At 42.2% G+C, this 26,169-nt stretch overlaps 1 protein-coding gene across 1 annotated transcript; it reads right to left on the reverse strand.

Annotated features, from left to right (window-relative positions):
* Positions 1-1,060: 1,060 nt before the first annotated feature.
* Positions 1,061-8,613, reverse strand: LOC123105715 (protein transport protein SEC13 homolog B). Its single transcript, XM_044527833.1, has 3 exons — positions 8,390-8,613; positions 7,977-8,018; positions 1,061-2,238 (listed from the first exon to the last, which is right to left on the reverse strand). The coding sequence occupies exon 3, from the start codon at positions 2,148-2,150 to the stop codon at positions 1,233-1,235; it is 918 nt and encodes a 305-aa protein (XP_044383768.1). The 5' UTR covers positions 2,151-2,238; positions 7,977-8,018; positions 8,390-8,613; the 3' UTR covers positions 1,061-1,232.
* Positions 8,614-26,169: the final 17,556 nt, after the last annotated feature.

The following is a 26,169-nucleotide window of genomic DNA, read 5'->3' on the forward strand; positions in this document are numbered from 1 at the left end:
TCAGAGCATTTTTTCAAAATCATGTACACTTTATGAATATGCAAACTTTTTAAAAATCACAAACAATTTTTTGAATCCACGATCATTTATGATTTCTTGATTATTTTTTCTGAAAATTAATATTTTTCAATATTTGAAACCTTTTGAATTCCCAAGATATTTAAAGAAGAAAAACAAAAACAGAAAGAAAAAAAACAAGACAAAACGAATTGAAAAAAAGAAACAGGGGGCATCCAGCCCCGCACAAGGGCTGGCCCTAAATGGCGCGGGGGTAGTGGGTGCGCGCTGCACCCCTTTTCAGTTCACCCACCTGAATATACTAAAAAGGGTCAATATGCCAGAAGGCTGATCCAGTTTATAAGAAAATCGAATAAAAAATTTAACAAGTTTGTCCACATGAGTTAGATCTTTTAGGAGTGAATCCATGTTAAAAGCTTTGTGTATTTTACAATGAAAGGGGTAAAGCACGATGAAAAATTTGTCTACACAAGATAATAGTAATCGCGCGCAGGTCTGATTTCTTTTTATGGTATAATAGACTTTATTTCTCATAAAATAGTCATGTTAGTTACAAGAAGATGAGACACAAAATCAGCGATTAAGTTTTCCCAAGAACCAGAAGATCGACTATCAAATGAGTTTCTTGCCAAACTATCAGCAAACTTGGTTTGCTTCCGGAAAGCAATGCTGTAATTTAATCGCAGCTTTAATCGAGAGCAAGCACTCACACAGTCGCCAAACTGACCGAAACCTGGCAGGATTTGCCTCACCTGACGACCTCTCTGAGATGTGCCAGGTTGCTGTTTGGTTTAAAACCTGAAGTTCTGGACATGACCCTGGCAACATGCAGCTGATTAGCCTGGCTAGCATACAGGCAGGTTGATTAGCCTGGTCTGGTCTAGGCCGATAGAATGGGATGCAGCTCAGCCATCAAATCTATTTATTTAATATTTAAAGTATTTGTCTCAGGCCAGGTTTGCAACCAAACAAAAAAAAAGTTGTACGTACAGCTGCCTGGCCAGGCAAAAGTCCTCGTAACCATACATGAGTCCAATTGGGATAGAAGTTCCAAATTATCTGCTTTTTGACCAAGAAAAAAGCTTGTCATAGGCAACAGCCTAACAATCACGGGGAGTTACCACTTGTAATCGAAGCCATACAGATAAAATAAAGACAGACTACATTTGTTATGATAGCGATATAAATGCAGCTAGAGGTAGAACACGAAACATCTATGGCTCGACGGTAGTCACTTGCTGCCATTCACCGTCCACAGCTTCTTTCCACAGGGTCACATTGTTGTTGCCATCAGAGACCGCCAGTATGTTTCCTGTCAGCGACCATGACAACCTCCAAACAGGGGTTCTGAAATCATTCAGAACCCTGCCTTCCCATTGCTCGCCTTCTTTCGGCGCTGTCCAGATGACTACAGTTCCATCCTGAGAGGCGCTGGCGATTGTGGACTTTGGGAGGCCTAGGTTTGGAGCCCAGGCGACGTCTCTCACCCAGTCCCTGTGCATCTGAAGGGCTGGGAAGCAGTCCATCCTCCAACTTCCGTTGGTGAGCTTCCACACCTTGACAGTGTTGTCACAGCCACCAGAAGCAAGTTTCTGAACATATTCAAACTGCCCAGAAGGCCCTGGGCTGATTAGGGCACCAGGGGCCATCGCTGGAGCCCAGGAAACAGAGGTCACGCCCACTGGATGAGCCTGGTCGATGCGCGTCGTCTCCCACCCACCATCAGAACGAGCTGTGAAGACTGAAATGTTCCCATCAGATGAACCACAAGCCAAGCAGATGCCGAGTTCATGAGGCGCCCAAGCAATGGAATTTACAGAAGACTTGTGCTCAGTGAAAGTGTGAAACTGTGTCCACTCATCAGGTTTGCCCCCTTCTTTCCATATTATAACCCGCCCATCATAGCTGCAGGATGCAAGCATGGAACCATACTTAGGATGAGCCCACGCGACTTGCCAAACTGGGCCCTGGTGTCCGCTCAAAGTAGCAAGTTGCTGCTGCGAGGTGCCACTTACGCCAATGATCTTTATTGTGTTATCAGAGGATGCAGTGGCGAGGCGCTTCCCGTAGTAATCCATCGCGATGTCATGCACCACATCCTGGTGCCCAGTCTCTATCTTATGAGGAGGCATTGTTCCAATTACGTAACGTCAGCTTTTAAGTGTTAACCAAATGTTATTCGTTGACCACCTCAGGCTCCTATCTGATAGTAACAGAAACCTAACATTTAAAGAACATTACGTCAAAGAATAAAGCAGAGTAAAATTTAAATAGTACCATTCGTTGAAACAAGTAGCATAGTTGCATTTGTACATACGGAGCTGGGTGTGTTTCATTTTAAAAAGAAACAGTTACTCCCTCTGTAAAGAACTATAAGAGCATTTAGATCACTAAAGTAGTGATCTAAACGCTCTTATATTTATGAACAGAGGGGGTACATGTTATAATTTGTAACAATGCTGATGTTACAGTTATAAGTCTAACAATTTTGGCACACCAAGATCAATACACTAATTTGCTACCAGCATATCAAATGTCCATACAACATTGTTTCCTAAAATCACAAAATGAATCATCTAACTGCTTATGAGACTGATGAGTGTGACTGCCTGACTAATACTTATATACCATCTATACAAAATTAGCCTAATAAACTAGGAATTCTGGAAAACAATATAGTACTCACAGTTAGAAATAAAGAGATATCGACACCCCCAGCAGATACAGATATGCTAAACTTAATTCACATCTCTTGTAGTATACATGCATGAAATGGGATGGTATTACGACAAAACAATGTCCAGCTAGTTCAGTACTAGATATTGTTCACTTGAACATCTTACGACAAAGGAAGAAAGAGCAGTAAGACAGTGGCACTAGAACGATGACATCTTTCACAGCAATTAAGAATTTTGAAGAAGAAATTCATGTGCTGGCTGTATAACATGGACTATTTGGAGATGCAGTTAGGTGGTGTATAAAGTAGAAATATAACATGCAACAAAAAATTGTCCACTTATTGTTGCAACCCACAAACCACTGATGTTTACTACAATTAAATTAAAAACTACCACAATAGGCCGAAATAGATAATACTCCCTCCGTTCCATAATACTTGTCGTCGTATGAACTAAGACCACGACAAGATTTATGGAACGGAGGGAGTAGAAAACAACTGTAATAGCACTAACTTTAGAAGCCCCTCCCCCCGACCCAAAAAGAGGACAATTTGAGTTGAAAATTTTAAAGTAAAAAAGCATACATGCAAAATGGTGCTACTGAAAATCCAATCTCCAAATGAAACAACCAAAATAATAACCAGATGGAATAATAACGCTAGATAGCTGTTGTAGGCTTCTATTTGTCCATTTACACATTCACCTTTTATTGATCCAAACAAACGAAAACAAATAAACTTTCCAACATGTAGCTGCAGCCATGAGGCTTCATGGTTATGTTAAAGCACCTTACATGACTTCATAATACAGGGGCGAAGCCACGTTGAGAGGAGTGCGGTCAATTGACCACACAGGTTTTTGGCAAATCCTTTGTACTCCCTCCGTTCCTAAATATAAGTCTTTTGTAGAGATTTCAATATGAACTACCAAATGAACATGTGTTATTTGGTCCTCTATGTCAAAGAAACAACAAGAACGCAAGATGGCCTATTTTTTCTTCAACAAGCCAAAGGTTCTCTCCACAACATTTCTAGCACGAGCATGGCACAAGTTATACAACTCCTTTTCATTTTGGGGCTGTTGTTGACTGGCAACCCACTCTTTCAAGTGGTATCAAGTGGATCTGAATGGAGATACAAATCCAGGTCCATTGGTATAGCCAGCATCAACAAGATAGTACTTTCCTATTGACAAGTACGTAAGTAGCTAACAATTAAATATGAGAAATGAAATGCAAAGAGAAAGAGTCGTACCCTATGGTACAACAAATGCATCTTCAAGATCAATTCTCATAGCATCTTTTAGCACTCCCGAGTCCGATGCCGAACCCTCCAAACAAGGTAGAACATAGAGAAATTTCATGTTCCAATCAACCACACTTAGCATGTAAGTGGTGATATCTTGGTGCCTATTCCTATACCTCCCTTTGTCAGCAGCATTAACAAACACAGGAATATGACACCCATCTAGTGCTCCAAGTGCATTAGGAAACCACATCCACTTGTAATCATCGAGAGGGGTGATAGAAGGATCAGGAAGCTTGATAAACTCCCGAGTTAGAGATAGGATGGCTGACAACACAGTAGAGAAATGCCTACTGATGGTCTCTAAAGAACGCTGGTACGTGCCACCCAACATCCTCATCTTAAGTCCATGTCCAACAACTTGTAAGAACATAGCAACATTTTTCTTCTACAGTCACAAACGGGCTATCTTTGAGACCACACTTCTCACGCAACATAGCACAAAAGATCATGGAAGTTTCTTTTAGTTAAGCGTAGCTTATCATAGCAATTTGTCTCGGACCCCTCATAAGTTTGTTTCAATATATACTCCCGATATGCAACCTTTTCCTCATCATCATCGAAGCATCCGAGATTCCTCGGTGCCCTCTGAGAACTAAGATAAGAAAATGCTAGAGTTGAAATACTGCTTTGTCAACAACATCCTCTTTCTTTTTCTTCTTTTGTTCTCTTCGGTAATGTAGGCAACCAACTCTTGTTGAGACATGATGAAAAAAGCTACAATGCACACACCATTTGTCCACAAATTATTTGTTAGCCCAACCACAGTCTAGCTGGCTCTCGAGGATCAGTCGAAGTCGAGGAAACACAAAGTACACTGAAACTAGTACTAACTAGCAGAACACACTCTTTGTATTCTGGACATACACACACTGATATAAGTGAGGAGGAGCTCACGTACTAGCACAAGCTTTGCTATAAGGTTGGATGGATTGGAATGAAATGGCCTTGTTACAAGTGAAGGAGCCGGGTCCTTTTATAGGCCGGGATGTGCACAACACACGCACACACACTAGGAATTACGTGGCTACTACCATGGCCATGCAAAGCCATTTCCTAGAATCTACTATGTAATTGCTTACACAGCTGTAGTCTACTTCTAGTCAACCTCCATACAACGCTAAGGAAACTACTAGGAAATAACAGGAAACTACCTATGTATGAAGTGATGGCGGAGATCGATGTGCTTGCTGCGGTCATGAAGCACTGGGTTCTTGAAGAGGGAAATCGCCGACTTGTTGTCGACGAAGATGAGTGCAGGGGCGGTGTCTTGATTTAGCATCTCGCCGAGAAGGTGAGCCAACCAGATTCCCTGACATGCCACTGCAGCTGCCGCGATGTACTCCGCCTCGCACAAAGAAGCGGCGACAACCTTCTGCCTCACTGATTGCCAGCTGATGGGACTGCTCCCAAGAAAAAACAGTATGCCAAAGGTGCTTTTCCGGGAGTCCAAATGAGCATTGTGGTCGGAGTCGCTGTAGCCGAGTAAGCTCTCGCCATCGCCACGATGATACACGCATCCATACGTGAGTGTACCGGCGATGTACCGGAGTAGGTGCTTGACGGCAGCGAGATGATCGCTTGCCGGAGCTTCCATGTAGCTACTCAAGTACCCGACAGCGAACGTGATGTTAGGTCGGGTGTGCACGAGATACCTGAGGCTCCCGATGATGCTGCGATAGAGCGTAGCATCCACCGCCTTCTCGGAGCTATCCTTGCTGAGCTTCAGCCGTGCCTCCATTGGAGCGTGCACGGCATGGCAGTCCTTCATGCCTGCTCGCTCGAGCATCTTCGCGGCGTAGGCCGCTTGCGTGATCGTGATGCGACCACCCTCATGGCTCACCTCTAGTCCGAGGTAGTACCGAAGCAGCCCGAGGTCGCTCATGCTGAAGAGACGATGCATCTCTCCCTTGAAGCGTCGAACCTCTTCAGGCTCTGCCTCGACGATGACCATGTCGTCAACGTAGATGCCGACAATGAGCAGCGTGTTCGCGGTGCCACGCGAGTACACGCCGTGCTCAGAAGCGTTGCTTGAGAACCCAAGGGATGCGAGGCTTGCATCGAGCTTGGTGTTCCACGCACTTGGGGCTTGCCGGAGACCGTACAGGGCCTTGTGTAGCCTGTACACGCCTTGCTAGTGGTTCTTGGCAACGAATCCTGGAGGCTGGGAGACGTACACCTCCTAGTTAAGGTCGCCGTTGAGAAACGCCTACTTGACATCCATGTTGTGTACCTCCCACCCGCGGTGAGCAGCCACAGCAAGGATGAGCCGCACGGACTCCAGCCTTGCCACCGGAGCAAAGAGTTCCTCGAAGTCCACTCCTTCACGCTGCACGTAGCCCTTTTTGACGAGGCACGCCTTGTGCTTGACAATGGCGCCATGCTCGTCCTTCTTCACCTTGAACACCCACTTGAGCCCGATGGCTCAATGCCCAACAGGCAGTGTGGTGAGTGTCCAAGTGGCGTTGTCGTTGATCGACACCAACTCGTCCAGCATCGCGTGGTGCCAGCAATCCTCTTGCTCGGCCTCCGCGAACGTGGTCGGCTCCTCGCCGGCCATCATATGCAGGACCTCGTCGTCATCAACGTCCTCCTTCTCGGGCTGCTGCGGCGTTGTCACAGGCTTGCCGAGAAGATCCCCCATGCATCGGAACCTGTGTGGGACGCCAACGCTGTCGTCGGCGTCGAATAGCTCCGACCTCGCCGTTGGCGAGGTGCTGCCCTACCAGCTCCTCGATCGTCATGGTGGAGAGATCCACCAAGCTCTCGATGGACTAGGCCAGTTGCTTGTACTGCCTGGGGACGACTTGGAGAAACTTGAGAATCACCATCTTGTTGTCGATGGGATCTCCGAGCGTTGCGAGCTCGGTGACGAGACCTTGCAGCCACAAGGCGAAGTCGTTGACTTGTTCACCGGCCTTGAACCGAATCTCCTCGTACTGGAGGCGCAAGGTCTGGGCCTTCAACTCCCGTACACGCTCCACGCCGATGCGCGGTCTTGATGGTGTCCCATGCTTCCTTGGCCGTCTTCTTGGCGCCAAGGGTGAGCACCATCTCCGGTGGGACGGAGCGCAAGATCGCCTCCATCGCCAACCGGTCCTCCTCGTACTCGACATCACCGGTTTCCACGGCTTTCCACATATGCCGGGGCTCCATGATGACTTTCATCAGGAGCGACCAAGTGGGGTAGTTGGTCCGCGTGAGGAGAGGGAAGGAGGTACTGGACATGCCCACGTCTCGCACGGAGCGTGGCTTCCAGCCCGCCTCCCGGCCTGCCTCGCGGCGCGAGCGAGTCCGCCGCACGGGCCTCCTCAGCCGAGCTCTGCTCGGCGGTCTTGGAGCCGTCGCCCGCAACGCCTTCTTTCGGCATGCTTCAGCATAACCTGAGGCTCTGATGCCAATGTTAGCCCAACTACAGTCTAGCTGGCTCTCGAGGATCAGACGATGTCGAGGAAACACAAAGTACACTGAAACTAATACTAACTAGCAGAACACACTCTTTGTATTTTGGACATACACACACTGATATAAGTGAGGAGGAGCTCACGTACTAGCACAAGCTTTGCTATGAGGCTGGATGGATTGGAATGAAATGGCCTTGTTACAAGTGAAGGAGCCGGGTCCTTTTATAGGCTGGGATGTGCACAGCACACGCACACACACTAGGAATTACGTGGCTTCTACCATGGCCATGCAAAGCCATTTCCGAGAAAATACTACGTAATTGCTTACACAGCTGTAGTCTACTTCTAGTCAACCTCCTTACAACGCTAAGGAAACTACTAGGAAATAACTAGGAAACTACCTAGCCCTTTCAAGCCAAGTAAACTACCTGCCCAACGTGTTGTGCCCCATAGGCAGGGTTTGAGCTCACATTATTCAGAGCATTGATACATAATAAACCATCGCAACAACATGTGTATAAATGACAAAACAAAATCACAGTACAAACATGGGGTACGAGTAGATAATATACCTTGGCACCACGGAAATTTGAGCTCCTAAATCCCCTGGGAACCTGCATAGTTCAAACAAATCATACTTAAGCAACACACAAATTCGAGCTCTTAAATTCGAGGCATTGGACTGCATCTGAGGAGGTACAGTGAACACCACAAAATTCGAGTTCCCCTACGGACACCACAAAAATTCGAGCTCCACACGGGAGGGGATGGCGCCACTCCCGCCGTCGTTCCACTACCACCGTCGTTCCCCTGCGGACGACCTATTCCCGCCGCAAATCCCCTTCTACAGAATCTAGGGTTTGAGGGCCTCGCCGGAGGAGGTCGCGCCATGGCCGGAGAACGGTGGAAGAGGATGAGGGGACGGATCGGAGGGAGAGGAGGGAGGGGACGGATGGGAGAGGGAGAGGAGGGCCGGAGAACTGACCGCCGCCGCCGGCGGTTGATTCAGGGGAGTCGGGAGCGAGAGCAGGTCGTCCAGCGAACGAGCGAGGTATGCGGGGTGGGGGCTGCTGGGCGTTTCCGAGCCTTTCCGGAAACCTTGCGCGAGATCGCTTGGAATTGGGCCAACTTTTCCAAGCCCAAATCCTGTACCACCCCCAGACAACAAAATTTGGCCTGGCAATTCCAGATTGCCAATTCCAAACCGTTTTTCCTACATCCAAACAGGGTGTAAGATGAGAAAGTACGCCAACACATGTACATGTCGGGAAAGGTTTTTTTAGGGAAAACCTTTGAAAACAGCCGCCTGATTACAGGGCGGCGTAAGGCTGATTGTAATAGAGAGTATCATATATTAGTATCATGCATATGATACTAGTATATGATACTACATTCGTAATGCATGGTATCATATATTAATATCATATAAGACTACATTTATTGTTATGCATGACACAAAGTAGCACATCATTTAATATGATACGGTATCATGATATGATACTCAAGCCTTTCTTTCTTCATTTAATTCTATGCTACATCATCAAAATTGCTTAGTTGGCGCACATGATACTACCTATGATACTCCCATTACGACCAGCCTAACCCTCCTCTGACGCGTGACACGTGTCCCAGCGGGACCCCACACCGCTTTCTCCATCCTCATCTTTATCCACACAAGAGCGCCTCAGCCAAACAAACTGAGTCGTTGACCCCAACAGCTCCCCGTAGCTATCAGATCCAGCGCTCCCTCCGGCCACGATGCTCCTCCCTGCCCCCATCTCTCTTCTTCAACTGGCGAATCGCCGCAGTACACGTGTGTTGTAGTGGCCAGCTAGGAGATGAAGCCCGATGCAAGCCCGCTCGTGGACGGTGGTGCATGGGGGATCACCGACGCTGCAATGGGGTGTCGCGCGGCGGCGCTGCAACGGGCGGATGGTTGCCCGGCGGTGTTGCAGTGGAGCTTCACCAGGGACTATCGGTGATGCGATGCAGCGCTCATTGGCGGCCCGAAGCTGTGATGCGGCGCTCGGTGCTGCAATGGAGCTTCACCGGCGGCTGCTCGTGCTGCGATGCAAGTGGTCGATGCTACAATGGAGCTTCACCGGCGGCTGTCGGTGCTGTGATGCAGGGATCGACGACGGCCTGGAGCTGCAATGGAGCTTCACCGGCAGTGGCGGGTGCTGCGATGGAGCGCCGTCGCACCGGGGTTTGGCGCTGCGGTGAAGCGTCGCCGGTGGCCGGCTGTGGAGCACTGTTGCGCTACTAGCGAGAGGGGGTGTGGTGCCAGCTGCGAGCCGGACGACGATGCTTCCCACGGCGAGGCGCTTCGTTTGCTCCGTCGCGGTTGCGATGATAGAAGGACGGCCCTGTGCAGTGGCGTTGACCGAATCCAATGGATGGCGAGGACGAATCTGACAGCCTAGGAGTCGACTGACTTCTCAGGAAATAAGTCGGTTGATCCGTAGCAGCCGCCTTTTTTAATGCTTTCCACCATTGTAGATTGATATAGGTTGAATAATTCAACCATAGATTCCTGCCTCGATTTCATTTTTCAATAAGAGATGGAATCGTGTACGGGCTCTTAATCTTGAGGCAGTGATCTGCGTCGGTGCGTCGCTTTTGGAGAACGTAGTATTTCAAAAAAAAATCCTACGAGCAGGCAAGATCTATCTAGGAGAAGCATAGCAACGAGCGAGGATAGTGTGCCCATGTATCCTCGTAGACCGAAAGCGGAAGCGTTTAGTAACGCGATTGATGTAGTCGAACGTCTTCACGATCCAACTGATCCAACCACCAAAGTACGGCACCTCCGTGTTCAGCACACGTTCAGCTCGATGACGTCCCTCGAGCTCTTGATCCAGTTGAGGCCGAGGGAGAGTTCCGTCAGCACGACGGCGTGGCGACGGTGATGATGAGGTTACCGGCACAGGGCTTCGCCTGAGCACTACGACGATATGACCGAGATGTGTAACTGTGGAGGGGGCACCGCACACGGCTAGGAACAATTGATGTGTCTTCTAAGGGTGCCCTCCCCACGTATATAAAGGATGAAAAGGGAGGGAGGCAGCCTAGGGCGCGCCCAAGTAGGAGGAATCCTACTTGGGACCCTAGTCTAATTCGGGCCCCCTTACTATATTTGGACAAGGGGAAAGGAAGGAGGGGGAGGGGAAGGAAGTAGGAGTCCTACTTCATACTTTCCTTTTCCTCCTCTCCTTTCCCTTTCTCCCTACATGGTTGGCCCTATAGGAGGCACATCAGTGTATCACATACACACTAGTAGCAGCAGCAGTAGTACACAACACTTGAGACTTGGAACACATATGGTGGTACTAGAAGGAGGAAATGCCTGGTATTGCAAACTTGGAGTGGCCTTATCTTACAACGATAGGGACCTGCCCCTTATATAGTGGTTCTAAAACCGACTATGTGCTGGACGTGCACAACACACACGAAACTACCATGTACTACCAAGGAAACCTCTAGGTAAGTTCCTTACACCATCTAAGCGTACTACTAGGAAACTACCACTTCCTTACATGCAAAGGAAGCTGTTGACGTTTGGTGCTGCATGCATGCATGCAACACCAGCGGCAGCAGCTTCCTTGCATGGATCGGCTGCGCCCTCACCGCTCCTTCGGAGGCGGCGACTGGGAGCCGTCATGTGATAGCCACGACTAGGAACCATCCGATGTGGTGTGCTGCTGCACTCCTTTTGCACCGCCCATGGCTACCACAACTTGGGGCTCTGATACCAATTGGTAGCCCAGAACTACTCGCTAGCAATTCGAGTACACTGATAAACGACCGACGGATGAGCACACACACGTACTACTCACACACTCACTAGTGTATCACACACACACACACTAGTAGCAGTAGTAGTAGTACACATCACTTGAGGCTTGGAGCACACACGGTGGTACTAGAAGAAGAAAATGCTTGGTATTGCAAATTTGGAATGGCCTTATCTTACAACGATGGGGATGATGTCTACTACACAACCTTCTTCTTGTAGACGTTGTTGGGCCTCCAAGTGCAGAGGTTTGTAGGACAGTAGCAAGTTTCCCTCAAGTGGATGACCTAAGGTTTATCAATCCGTAGGAGGCGTAGGATGAAGATGGTCTCTCTCAAGCAACCCTGCAACCAAATAACAAAGAGTCTATTGTGTCCCCAACACACCCAATACAATGGTAAATTGTATAGGTGCACTAGTTCGGCGAAAATATGGTAATACAAGTGGTATATGGATGGTAGATAAATGTTTTTGTAATCTGAAAATATAAAAACAGTAAGGTAACTAATGATAAAAGTGAGCGTAAACGGTATTGCAATATGTTGAAACAAGGCCTAGGGTTCATACTTTCACTAGTGCAAGTTCCCTCAACAATAATAACATAATTGGATCATATAACTATCCCTCAACATGCAACAAAGAGTCACTCCAAAGTCACTAATAGCGGAGAACAAACGAAGAGATTATGGTAGGGTACGAAACCACCTCAAAGTTATCTTTCCAATCAATCCGTTGGGCAATTCCTATAGGTGTCACAAACAGCCCTAGAGTTCATACTAGAATAACACCTTAAGACACAAATCAACCAAAACCCTGATGTCACCTAGATACTCTAATGTCACCTCAAGTATCTGTGGGTATGATTATACGATATGCATCACATAATCTCAGATTCATCTATTCAACCAACACATAGAACATCAAAGAGTGCCCCAAAATTTCTACCGGAGAATCACGACGAAAACGTGTGCCAACCCCTATGCATAGGTTCATGGGGGGAACCGGCAAGTTGATCACCAAAACATACATCAAGTGAATCATGTGATATCCCATTGTCACCACAGATACGCACGGCAAGACATACATCAAGTGTTCTCAAATCTTTAAAGACTCAATCCGATAAGATAACTTCAAAGGGGAAACTCAATACATTACAAGAGAGTAGATGGGGAGAAAACATCATAAGATCCAACTATAATAGCAAAGCTCGCGATACATCAAGATCGTATCACATCAAGAACACGAGAGAGAGAGAAAGAGATCAAACACATAGCTACTGGTACATACCCTCAGCCCCGAGGGAGAACTACTCCCTCCTCGTCATGGAGAGCACCGGGATGATGAAGATGGCCACCGGAGAGGGATTGCCCCCTCCGGTAGGGTGCCGGAACGGGTCTAGATTGGTTTTCGGTGGCTACGGGGGCTCCTGGTGGTGGAACTCCCGATCAATTGTACTCCCCGGTCGTTTTAGGGTATATGGGCATATATAGGCGGAAGAAATACATCAGGGGAGCCACGAGGGGCCCACGAGGGTGGAGGGCGCGCCGAGGGGGGTGGGCGCGCCCCCCTACCTTGTGGCTTCCTCGAAGCTTCCTTGACGTGGACTCCAAATTTCCTGGGTTGCTTTCCTTCCAAAAATAACTTCTCCAGAAGGTTTCATTCCGTTTTGACTCCGTTTGATATTCCTTTTCTTTGAAACACTGAAACAAGGCGAAAACAGGAACTGGCACTAGGCTCTGGGTCAATAGGTTAGTCCCAAAATAATATAAAAGTGGATAGTAAAGCCCAATAATGTCCAAAACAGAAGATAATATAGCATGGAGCAATCAAAAATTATAGATACGTTGGAGACATATCAGCATCCCCAAGCTTAATTCTTGCTCGTCCTCGAGTAGGTAAATGATAAAAACAGATTTTTTAATGCGGAGTGCTACTTGGCATAATTTCAATGTAATTCTTCTTAATTGTGGTATGAATATTCAGATCCGAAAGATTCAAGATAAAAGTTCATATTGACATAAAAATAATAATACTTCAAGCATACTAACTAAGCAATTATGTCCTCTCAAAATAACATGGCCAAAGAAAGTTCATCCCTACAAAATCATATAGTTTAGTCATGCTCCATTTTCGTCACACAAGAATGCTCTCATCATGCACAACCCCTATGACAAGCCAAACAATTGTTTCATACTTTAGTAATCTCAAACTTTATAAACCTTCATGCAATACATGAGTGCGAGCCATGGATATAGCACTATGGGTGGAATAGAATATGATGATGGGGGTTATGTGGAGAAGACAAAAAGGAGAAAGTCTCACATCAACGAGGCTAGTCAATGAGCTATGGAGATGCCCATCAATTGATGTCAATGCAAGGAGTAGGGATTGCCATGCAACGGATGCACTAGAGCTATAAATGTATGAAAGCTCAACAAAAGAACTAAGTAGGTGTGCATCCAACTTGCTTGCTCACGAAGACCTAGGGCACTTGAGGAGGCCCATTGTTGGAATATACAAGCCAAGTTTTATAATGAAAAATTTCCACTAGTATATGAAAGTGACAAAACAAGAGACTCTCTATCATGAGGATTATGGTGCTACTTTGAAGCACAAGTGTGGCAAAGGATAGTAGCATTGTTCATTCTCTTCTTTTCTCTCATTTTTTGGGCCTTCTCTTTTTTTATGGCCTTTCTCTTTTTTGGGGGCCTTCTCTTTTTTATGGCCTTTCTCTTTTTTTATTCCTCACTTGGGACAATGCTCTAGAAAATGATGATCATCACACTTCTATTTATTTACAACTCAATACTAGAACAAAGTATGACTCTATATGAATGCCTCCGGCGGTGTACCGGGATGTGCAATGACTCATCAATGACATGCATGAAAGAATTATGAACGGTGGCTTTGCCAAAAATACGATGTCAACTACATGATCATGCAAAGCAATATGACAATGACAGAGCGTGTCATAACAAACGGAACGGTGGAAAGTTGCATGGCAATATATCTCGGAATGGCTATGGAAATGCCATAATAGGTAGGTATGGTGGCTGTTCTGAGGAAGATATAAAGAGGTTTATGTGTGAAAGAGTGTATCATATCACGGGGTTTGGATGCACCGGCGAAGTTTGCACCAACTCTCAATGTGAGAAAAGGCAATGCACGGTACCGAAGAGGCCAGCAATGATGGAAGGGTGAGAGTGCGTATAATCTGTGGACTCAACATTAGTCATAAAGAACTCACATACTTATTGCAAAAATCTACAAGTCATCAAAAACCAAGCACTACGCGCATGCTCCTAGGGGGATAGATTGGTAGGAAAAGACCATCGCTCGTCCCCGACTGCCACTCATAAGGAGGACAATCAAAGAACACCTCATGTTTCAAATTTGTTACATAACGTTTACCATACGTGCATGCTACGGGACTTGCAAACTTAAACACAAGTATTTCTCAAATGCACAACTACTCAACTAGCACGACTTTAATATCACTAACTCCATATCTCAAAACAATCATCAAGCATCAAACTTCTCTTAGTATTCAACACACTCATAAGAAAGTTTTTACTATTCTTGGATGCCTAGCATATTAGGATTATTTAAGCAAATTACCATGCTATTTAAGACTCTCAAAATAATATAAGAGAAGCACGAGAATCATCTATTTATTCAAAATAAAACCACCACCGTGCTCTAAAAAAGATATAAGTGAAGCACTAGAGCAAACGACAAACTACTCCAAAAGATATAAGTGAAGATCAATGAGTAGTCGAATAATTATGCAACTATGTGAAGACTCTCTAACATTTAAGAATTTCCGATCTTGGTATTTTATTCAAACAGCAAGCAAAACAAAAAAAATGACATCTAAGAATAGCAAATATCATGTGAAGAAGCAAAAACTTAGGATCAACCGATACTAACCGATAGTTGTTGAAGAAGAAAGGTGGGATGCCCACCGGGGCATCCCCAAGCTTAGACGCTTGAGACTTCTTGAAATATTATCTTGCGGTGACTTGGGCATCCCCAAGCTTGCGCTTTTGTGTCTCCTTAATTCCTCTCATAGCACGGTCTCCCTAAATCTCAAAATCTTCATCCACACAAAACTCAACAAGGACTTGTGAGATAAGTTAGTATAAACCATTGCAAAAACCTTATCATACTCTACTGTAGCAAATCACTAAAATTATTATTCAACATTGCATATTAAATGCCTCTGCATATTTAATAGTCCTATCCTCAAATAGAATCATTAAAGAAGCAAACATATGCAAACAATGCAAACATAACAGAAATCTGCCTAAACAGGACAGTCTGTAAAGAGTGCAGCAAGATCCATACTTTCCTAGCCCCAAAAATTATGCAAGAAAATTCCCACTGTAGTAAATTTATCAGATCTTAATATTCAAAAGGTTTCAACATTTTATCACATTCTTACTTTTCTAGGGAATTATTGCAACAGCGGTAAACTTTCTGTTTTCAAACAGCAACATGAAGACTTGTAACATAGGCATAGTAAAGACTATCAATGCCACTTTTATTGAAATAAAAGATTCAAAACATTCTTCTAAATAACAGCAAGCAAATCCTAACAAAATAAATTGACGCTCCAAGCAAAACACATATCATGTGGTGAATAAAAATATAGCTCCAAGTAAGTTACCGATGAACGAAGACGAAAGAGGGGATGCCTTCCGGGGCATCCCCAAGCTTAGGCTCTTGGTTGTCCTTGAATATTACCTTTGGGTTCCTTGGGCATCCCCAAGATTAGGCTCTTGCCACTCCTTATTCCATAGTCAATCGAATCTTTACCCAAAACTTGAAAACTTCACAACACAAAACTTAACAGAAAACTCGTAAGCTCCGTTAGTATAAGAAAGCAAATCACCATCATAAGGTACTGTAATGAACTCATTCTAAATTCATATTGGTGTAATATCTACTGTATTCGAACTTCTCTATGATTCATACCCTCCGATACTACTCATAGATTCATCAAAATAAGCAAACAACACGATGAAACAGAATATGTCAAAAACAGAACAGTCTGTAGTAATCTGTATCAAACATATACTTATGGAACCCCAAAAATTCAAAAATAAATTGCTGGAACTGAGGAATTTATTTATTAATCATTTTCAAAAAGAATTAACTAAATATCACTCTCGAATAAAAAATGGCAGCAATTCTCGTGAGCGCTAAAGTTTCTATTTTTTACAGCATGATCGCAAAGACTTTCCCCAAGTCTTCCCAACGGTTCTACTTGGCACAAACACTAATTAAAACATTAAAAACTCGATCATAACAGGGGCTGGATAAATTATTTATTACTAAACATGAACAAAAAGCAAGGAACAAAAATGAAGTTGGGTTGCCTCCCAACAAGCGCTATCGTTTAACGCCCTTAGCTAGGCATGATGATTTCAATGATGCTCACATAAAAGATAAGAATTGAAACATAAAGAGAGCATCATGAAGAATATGACTAGCACACTTAAGTATAACCCACTTCCTATGCATAGGTATTTTGTGAGCAAACAACTTATGGGAACAATAATCAACTAGCATAGGAAGGCAAAACAAGCATAACTTTAAAACTTCAAGCACATAGAGAGGAAACTTGATATTATTACAATTCCTACAAGCATATGTTCCTCCCCCATAATAATTTTCAGTAGCATCATGAATTAATTCAACAATATAACTATCACACAAAGCATTCTTTTCACGATCTACAAGCGTAGAATTTTTATTACTCTCCACATAAGCAAAATTCTTCTCATTCGTAATAGTAGGAGTATCATAAGAGACTTGAATACTATAAATTGTTTCCACGTTAAAGGAGTAATGTTCAGAGAAAGGGTACTCATAATCATGACAAGTTTTATAAATATAATCATCACTACTCTTTATAGCATAAGTTTTATCACAATAATCATCATAAGTAGCAACTTTGTTCTCATCATAATCGATTGAAACCTCTTCCGAAATAGTGGATACATCACTAAATAAAGTTATGACCTCTCCAAATCCACTTTCATAAATATTATAAGATTCAACATCCTCCAAAATAGTGGGATCATTACTTCCTAAAGTTGACACTCTTCCAAACCCACTTTCATCAATATAATCATCATAGGTAGAAGGCATGCTATCATCATTATAAATTTGCATATCAAAACATGGGAGACTAAAAATATCATCTTCATTAAATGTAGCATCCCCAAGCTTGGGACAAACATTAATTGCAGCAAATATATTCTCAAAAACATCATCTTCATCAAACATAGCATCCCCAAGCTTGTGCCTTTTCATATCATAAGCATAATCACTCTCATCATTAATAGTATGGATAGCACCAATAGTATAGCAATTATCATATTCTTCCAAGCAAGTGCCAAAAAGATTTTTAAGATCATAAGAAGTATCATTATCTTCCATAATTATATTTTCATGAGGCACAATAGTAATAGAAGCAGCATTATTTGGGGGAGATATCTTTTTACCTCTCTTAGTTTTTCTTTTCTTCTTCTTCACCACATCATGTGTGGGTTCAATCCTCTTTTTGGAGGTCCTTATTAATGAGATTGGTTGAATAGAAGGCTCCTCCTCGTTACCTGATTCATCATAAGAAATAATAGGAGGGTATTGGGAAGTCTCTTCCCTTTCATTAGTATTCTCTTCATCTTCTATTTGTTTTGTTTTCTTTATGTAATTGGCAATATAAGGATTTTCAATGCAATTCACCGCACAATACATGTAAATTTCCTCTAGATCAAAGCCAAGAAGTTTATAACGGGCAAATTCTGGAAGATGCTTAGTTATACGTTTCATTTCTTCGTAGCCCATAAGCAAACTAAGTTCATTATAATGTGCAAGGGAAATCAAGTCATCACAATTTTTGGACACAGTTAGATCATGAAACAATTTGCATCGGATAGCTAAATGACCCTGTTCATTGCAAAGTCCACAAGTACGCCAAGAAAGTTTAAATCTTCAGCACAAACATCTAGACTTTCTTGCAACAATTTAGTTTCTAAGTGCTTATGCCTCTTGCAATATCTATCTTCCCTATTTGGTGTGTACTTGCAAACCCAATGCACTCCACAAAAATTGACATGTGTATAGGAGACAGTTTCATCATAACTAGTGCAATCATCATTAGTACCATGGATATTCAAGGATTTCATACTAAAAACATTGCAATCATGCTCATCATTCAAAGATTTAGTGACAAACATTTTAATGCATTCTTCTTCTAACACTTTAGCACAATTTTCCTTTCCATCATACTCACGAAAGATATTAAAAAGATGAAGCGTGTGAGACAAACTCAATTCCATATTTTTTTGTAGTTTTCTTTTATAAACTAAACTAGTGCTAAAACAAGAAACAAAAAGATTCGATTGCAAGATCTAAAGATATACCTTCAAGCTCTAACCTCCCCGGCAACGGCGCCAGAAAAGAGCTTGATGTCTACTACACAACCTTCTTCTTGTAGACGTTGTTGGGCCTCCAAGTGCAGAGGTTTGTAGGACAATAGAAAATTTCCCTCAAGTGGATGACCTAAGGTTTATCAATCCGTAGGAGGCGTAGGATGAAGATGGTCTCTCTCAAGCAACCCTGCAACCAAATAACAAAAGAGTCTCTTGTGTCCCCAACACACCCAATACAATGGTAAATTGTATAGGTGCACTAGTTCGGCGAAGAGATGGTGATACAAGTGGTATATGGATGGTAGAAAAAGGTTTTTGTAATATGAAAATATAAAAACAGCAAGGTAACTAATGATAAAAGTGAGCGTAAATGGTATTGCAATGTGTTGAAACAAGGCCTAGGGTTCATACTTTCACTAGTGCAAGTTCCCTCAACAATAATAACATAATTAGATCATATAACTATCCCTCAACATGCAACAAAGAGTCACTCCAAAGTCACTAATAGCGGAGAACAAACAAAGAGATTATGGTAGGGTACGAAACCACCTCAAAGTTATTCTTTCCAATCAATCTGTTGGGAAATTCCTATAGGTGTCAAAAACAGCCCTAGAGTTCGTACTAGAATATCACCTTAAGACACAAATCAACCAAAACCCTAATGTCACCTAGATACTCCAATGTCACCTAGATACTCCCATGTCACCTCAAGTATCTGTGGGTATGATTATACGATATGCACCACACAATCTCAGATTCATCTATTCAACCAACACATAGAACCTCAAAGAGTGCCCCAAAGTTTCTGCCGGAGAATCATGACAAAAACATGTGCCAACCCCTATGCATAGGTTCATGTGCGGAACCCGCAAGTTGATCACCAAAACATACATCAAGTGAATCACGTGATATCCCATTGTCACCACAGATACGCACGGCAAGACATACATCAAGTGTTCTCAAATCTTTAAAGACTCAATCCGATAAGATAACTTCAAAGGGGAAACTCAATCCATTACAAGAGAGTAGAGGGGGAGAAAACATCATAAGATCCAACTATAATAGCAAAGCTCGCGGTACATCAAGATCATATCACATCAAGAACACGAGAGAGAGAGAGAGATCAAACACATAGCTACTGGTACATACCCTCAGCCCCGAGGGAGAACTACTCCCTCCTCGTCATGGAGAGAACCGGGATGATGAAGATGGCCACCGGAGAGGGATTGCCCCCTCCGGCAGGGTGCCGGAACGGGTCTAGATTGGTTTTCGGTGGCTACAGGGGCTCCTGGCGGTGGAACTCCAGATCTATTGTGCTCCCCGATCGTTTTAGGGTATATGGGTATATATAGGCAGAAGAAATACATCAGGGGAGCCACGAGGGGCCCACGAGGGTGGAGGGCGCGCCGAGGGGGGTGGGCGCGCCCCCCTACCTTGTGGCTTCCTCGAAGCTTCCTTGACGTGGACTCCAACTTTCCTGGGTTGCTTTCCTTCCAAAAATAACTTCTCCAGAAGGTTTCATTCCGTTTTGACTCCGTTTGATATTCCTTTTCTTTGAAACACTGAAACAAGGGGAAAACAGGAACTGGCACTAGGCTCTGGGTCAATAGGTTAGTCCCAAAATAATATAAAAGTGGATAATAAAGCCCAATAATGTCCAAAACAGAAGATAATATAGCATGGAGCAATCAAAAATTATAGATACGTTGGAGACGTATCAGCATCCCCAAGCTTAATTCTTGCTCGTCCTCGAGTAGGTAAATGATAAAAACAGAATTTTTGATGCGGAGTGCTACTTGGCATAATTTCAATGTAATTCTTCTTAATTGTGGTATGAATATTCAGATCCGAAAGATTCAAGATAAAAGTTCATATTGACATAAAAATAATAATACTTCAAGCATACTAACTAAGCAATTATGTCCTCTCAAAATAACATGGCCAAAGAAAGTTCATCCCTACAAAATCATATAGTTTAGTCATGCTCCATTTTCGTCACACAAGAATGCTCTCATCATGCACAACCCCTATGACAAGCCAAACAATTGTTTCATACTTTAGTAATCTCAAACTTTATAAACCTTCATGCAATACATGAGTGCGAGCCATGGATATAGCACTATGGGTGGAATAGAATATGATGATGGGGGTTATGTGGAGAAGACAAAAAGGAGAAAGTCTCACATCAATGAGGCTAGTCAATGAGCTATGGAGATGCCCATCAATTGATGTCAATGCAAGGAGTAGGGATTGCCATGCAACGGATGCACTAGAGCTATAAATGTATGAAAGCTCAACAAAAGAACTAAGTAGGTGTGCATCCAACTTGCTTGCTCACGAAGACCTAGGGCACTTGAGGAGGCCCATTGTTGGAATATACAAGCCAAGTTCTATAATGAAAAATTTCCACTAGTATATGAAAGTGACAAAACAAGAGACTCTCTATCATGAGGATTATGGTGCTACTTTGAAGCACAAGTGTGGCAAAGGATAGTAGCATTGTTCATTCTCTTCTTTTCTCTCATTTTTTTGGGCCTTCTCTTTTTTTATGGCCTTTCTCTTTTTTGGGGGCCTTCTCTTTTTTATGGCCTTTCTCTTTTTTTATTCCTCACTTGGGACAATGCTCTAGAAAATGATGATCATCACACTTCTATTTATTTACAACTCAATACTAGAACAAAGTATGACTCTATATGAATGCCTCCGGCGGTGTACCGGGATGTGCAATGACTCATCAATGACATGCATGAAAGAATTATGAACGGTGGCTTTGCCACAAATACGATGTCAACTACATGATCATGCAAAGCAATATGACAATGACGGAGCGTGTCATAACAAACGGAACGGTGGAAAGTTGCATGGCAATATATCTCGGAATGGCTATGGAAATGCCATAATAGGTAGGTATGGTGGCTGTTCTGAGGAAGATATAAAGAGGTTTATGTGTGAAAGAGCGTATCATATCACGGGGTTTGGATGCACCGGCGAAGTTTGCACCAACTCTCAATGTGAGAAAAGGCAATGCACGGTACCGAAGAGGCCAGCAATGATGGAAGGGTGAGAGTGCGTATAATCTGTGGACTCAACATTAGTCATAAAGAACTCACATACTTATTGCAAAAATCTACAAGTCATCAAAAACCAAGCACTACGCGCATGCTCCTAGGGGGATAGATTGGTAGGAAAAGACCATCGCTCGTCCCCGACTGCCACTCATAAGGAGGACAATCAAAGAACACCTCATGTTTCAAATTTGTTACATAACGTTTACCATACGTGCATGCTACGGGACTTGCAAACTTAAACACAAGTATTTCTCAAATTCACAATTACTCAACTAGCACGACTTTAATATCAGTACCTCCATATCTCAAAACAATCATCAAGCATCAAACTTCTCTTAGTATTCAACACACTCATAAGAAAGTTTTTACTGTTCTTGGATGCCTAGCATATTAGGATTATTTAAGCAAATTACAATGCTATTTAAGACTCTCAAAATAATATAAGTGAAGCACGAGAATTCATCTATTTCTTCAAAATAAAACCACCACCGTGCTCTAAAAAAGATATAAGTGAAGCACTAGAGCAAATGACAAACTACTCCGAAAGATATAAGTGAAGATCAATGAGTAGTCGAATAATTATGCAACTATGTGAAGACTATCTAATAGTTATGAATTTCAGATCTTGGTATTTTATTTAAACAGCAAGCAAAACAAAATAAAATGAAATCTAAGAATATCAAATATCATGTGAAGAAGCAAAAACTTAGGATCAACCGATACTAACCGATATTTGTTGAAGAAGAAAGGTGGGTGCCCACCGGGCTATCCCCAAGCTTAGACGCTTGAGACTTCTTGAAATATTATCTTGGGGTGCCTTAGGCATCCCCAAGCTTGAGATTTTATGTCTCCTTAATTCCTCTCATATCACGGTCTCCCTAAATCTCAAAAGCTTCATCCACACAAAACTCAGCAAGGACTCGTGAGATAAGTTAGTATAAACCATTGCAAAAACCTTATCATACTCTACTGTAGCAAATCACTAAAATTATTATTCAACATTGCATACTAAATGCCTCTGCATATTTAATAGTCCTATCCTCAAATAGAATCATTAAAGAAGCAAACATATGCAAACAATGCAAACATAACAGAAATCTGCCTAAACAGGATAGTCTGTAAAGAGTGCAGCAAGATCCATACTTTCCTAACCCCACAAATTATGAAAGAAAATTCCTATTTTAGTAAATTTATCAGATCTTAATATGCAAAAGGTTTCAACATTTTATCACATTCTTACTTTTCTAGGGAATTATTGCAACAGCGGTAAACTTTTTCTTTTCAAACAGCAACATGAAGACTTGTAACATAGGCATAGTAAAGACTATCAATGCCACTTTTATTGAAATAAAATATGCAAAACATTCTTCTAAATAACAGCAAGCAAATCCTAACAAAATAAATTGACGCTCCAAGCAAAACACATATCATGTGGTGAATAAAAATATAGCTCCAAGTAAAGTTACCGATGAACGAAGACGAAAGAGGGGATGCCTTCCGGGGCATCCCCAAGCTTAGGCTCTTGGTTGTCCTTGAATATTACCTTTGGGTTCCTTGGGCATCCCCAAGATTAGGCTCTTGCCACTCCTTATTCCATAGTCCATCGAATCTTTACCCAAAACTTGAAAACTTCACAACAGAAAACTTAACAGAAAACTCGTAAGCTCCGTTAGTATAAGAAAGCAAATCACCATCATAAGGTACTGTAATGAACTCATTATAAATTCATATTGGTGTAATATCTACTGTATTACAACTTCTCTATGATTCATACCCTCCGATACTACTCATAGATTCATCAAAATAAGCAAACAACACAATGAAAACAGAATCTGTCAAAAATAGAACAGTCTGTAGTAATCTGTATCAAACGTATACTTCTGGAACCCCAAAAATTCTAAAATAAATTTCTGGACCTGAGGAATTTATCTATTAATCATCTTCAAAAAGAATTAACTAAATAGCACTCTCCAATAAAAAATGGAAGCAATTCTCGTGAGCGCTAAAGTTTCTGTTTTTTACAGCATGATCGCAAAGACTTTCCCCAAGTCTTCCCAACGGTTCTACTTGGCACAAACACTAATTAAAACATAAAAAACTCAATCATAACAGGGGCTCGATAAATTATTTATTACTAAACAGTAACAAAAAGTAAGGAACAAAAATGAAGTTGGGTTGCCTCCCAACAAGCGCTATCGTTTAACGCCCTTAGCTAGGCATGATGATTTCGATGATGCTCACATAAAAGATAAGAATTGAAACATAAAGAGAGCATCATGAAGAATATGACTAGCACATTTAAGTCTAACCCACTTCCTATGCATAGGGATTTTATGAGCAAACAACTTATGAGAACAATAATCAACTAGCATAGGAAGGCAAAACAAGCATAACTTTAAAACTTTAAGCACATAGAGAGGGAACTTGATATTATTACAATTCCTACAAGCATATGTTCCTCCCTCATAATAATTTTCAGTAGCATCATGAATGAATTCAACAATATAACTATCACGCAAAGCATTCTTTTCACGATCTACAAGCATATAATTTTTATTACTCTCCACATAAGCAAAATTCTTCTCATTCGGAATAGTAGGAGTATCATAAGAGACTTGAATACTATAAATTGTTTCCACATTAAAGGAGTAATGTTCAGAGAAAGGGTACTCATAATCATGACAAGTTTTATAAATATAATCATCACTACTCTTTATAGCATAAGTTTTATCACAATAATCATCATAAGTAGCAACTTTGTTCTCATCATAATCGATTGAAACCTCTTCCGAAATAGTGGATACATCACTAAATAAAGTCATGACCTCTCCAAATCCACTTTCATAAATATTATAAGATTCCACATCCTCCAAAATAGTGGGATCATTACTTCCTAAAGTTGACACTCTTCCAAACCCACTTTCATCAATATAATCATCATAGGTAGAAGGCATGCTATCATCATTATAAATTTGCATATCAAAACTTGGGAGACTAAAAATATCATATTCATTAAACGTAGCATCCCCAAGCTTGGGACAAACATTAATTGCAGCAAATATATTCTCAAAAACATCATGTTCATCAAACATAGCATCCCCAAGCTTGGGCCTTTTCATATCATAAGCATAATCACTCTCATCATTAATAGTATGGATAGCACCAATAGTATAGCAATTATCATATTCTTCCAAGCAAGTGCCAAAAAGATTTTTAAGATCATAATAAGTATCATTATCTTCCATAATTATATTTTCATGAGGCACAATAGTAATATAAGCAACATTATTTGGGGGTGATATCTTTTTACCTCTCTTCCTTTTTCTTTTCTTCTTCTTCACCATATCATGTGTGGGTTCAATCCTCTTTTTGGAGCTCCTTATTAATGAGATTGGTTGAATAGAAGGCTCCTCCTCGTTACCTGATTCATCATAAGAAATAATAGGAGGGTATTGGGAAGTCTCTTCCCTTTCATTAGTATTCTCTTCATCTTCTATTTGTTTTCTTTTCTTTATGTAATTGGCAATATAAGGATTTTCAATGCTATTCACCGCACAATACATGTAAATTTCCTCTAGATCAAAGCCAAGAAGTTTATAACGGGCAAATTCTGGAAGGTGCTTAGTTATACATTTCATTTCTTATTTGCCCATAAGCAAACTAAGTTCATTATAATGTGCAAGGGAAATGAAGTCATCACAATTTTTGGACACGATTAGATCATGAAACAATTTGCATCGGATAGCTAAATGACCCTGTTCATTGCAAAGTCCACAAGTACGGCCGAGAAAGTTTAAATCTTCAGCACAAACATCTAGACTTTCTTGCAACAATTTAGTTTCTAAGTGCTTATGCCTCTTGCAATATCTATCTTCCCTATTTTGTGTGTACTTGCAAACCCAATGCACTCCACAAAAATTGACATGTTTATAGGAGACATTTTCATCATAACTAGTGCAATCATCAATAGTACCATGGATATTCAAGGAGTTCATACTAACAACATTGCAATCATGCTCATCATTCAAAGATTTAGTGCCAAACATTTTAATGCATTCTTCTTCTAACACTTTGGCACAATTTTCCTTTCCATGATACTCACGGAAGATATTAAAAAGATGAAGCGTGTGAGACAAACTCAATTCCATATTTTTTTTGTAGTTTTGTTTTATAAACTAAACTAGTGCTAAAACAAGAAACAAAAAGATTCGATTGCAAGATCTAAAGATATACCTTCAAGTGCTAACCTCCCCGGGAACGGCGCCAGAAAATAGCTTGATGTCTACTACACAACCTTCTTCTTATAGACGTTGTTGGGCCTCCAAGTGCAGAGGTTTGTAGGACAGTAGCAAATTTCCCTCAAGTGGATGACCTAAGGTTTATCAATCCGTAGGAGGCATAGGATGAAGATGGTCTCTCTCAAGCAACCCTACACCCAAATAACAAAGAGTCTCTTGTGTCC

Source organism: Triticum aestivum, chromosome 5A, assembly GCF_018294505.1.
Source record: "Triticum aestivum cultivar Chinese Spring chromosome 5A, IWGSC CS RefSeq v2.1, whole genome shotgun sequence".
NCBI classification, from domain to species: domain Eukaryota; kingdom Viridiplantae; phylum Streptophyta; class Magnoliopsida; order Poales; family Poaceae; genus Triticum; species Triticum aestivum.

What these genes read in the sequence shown, in the direction of transcription:
- LOC123105715 (XM_044527833.1), bottom strand. Translation starts at nt 2,150, where the DNA reads ATGCCTCCTCATAAGATAGAGACTGGGCACCAGGATGTGGTGCATGAC.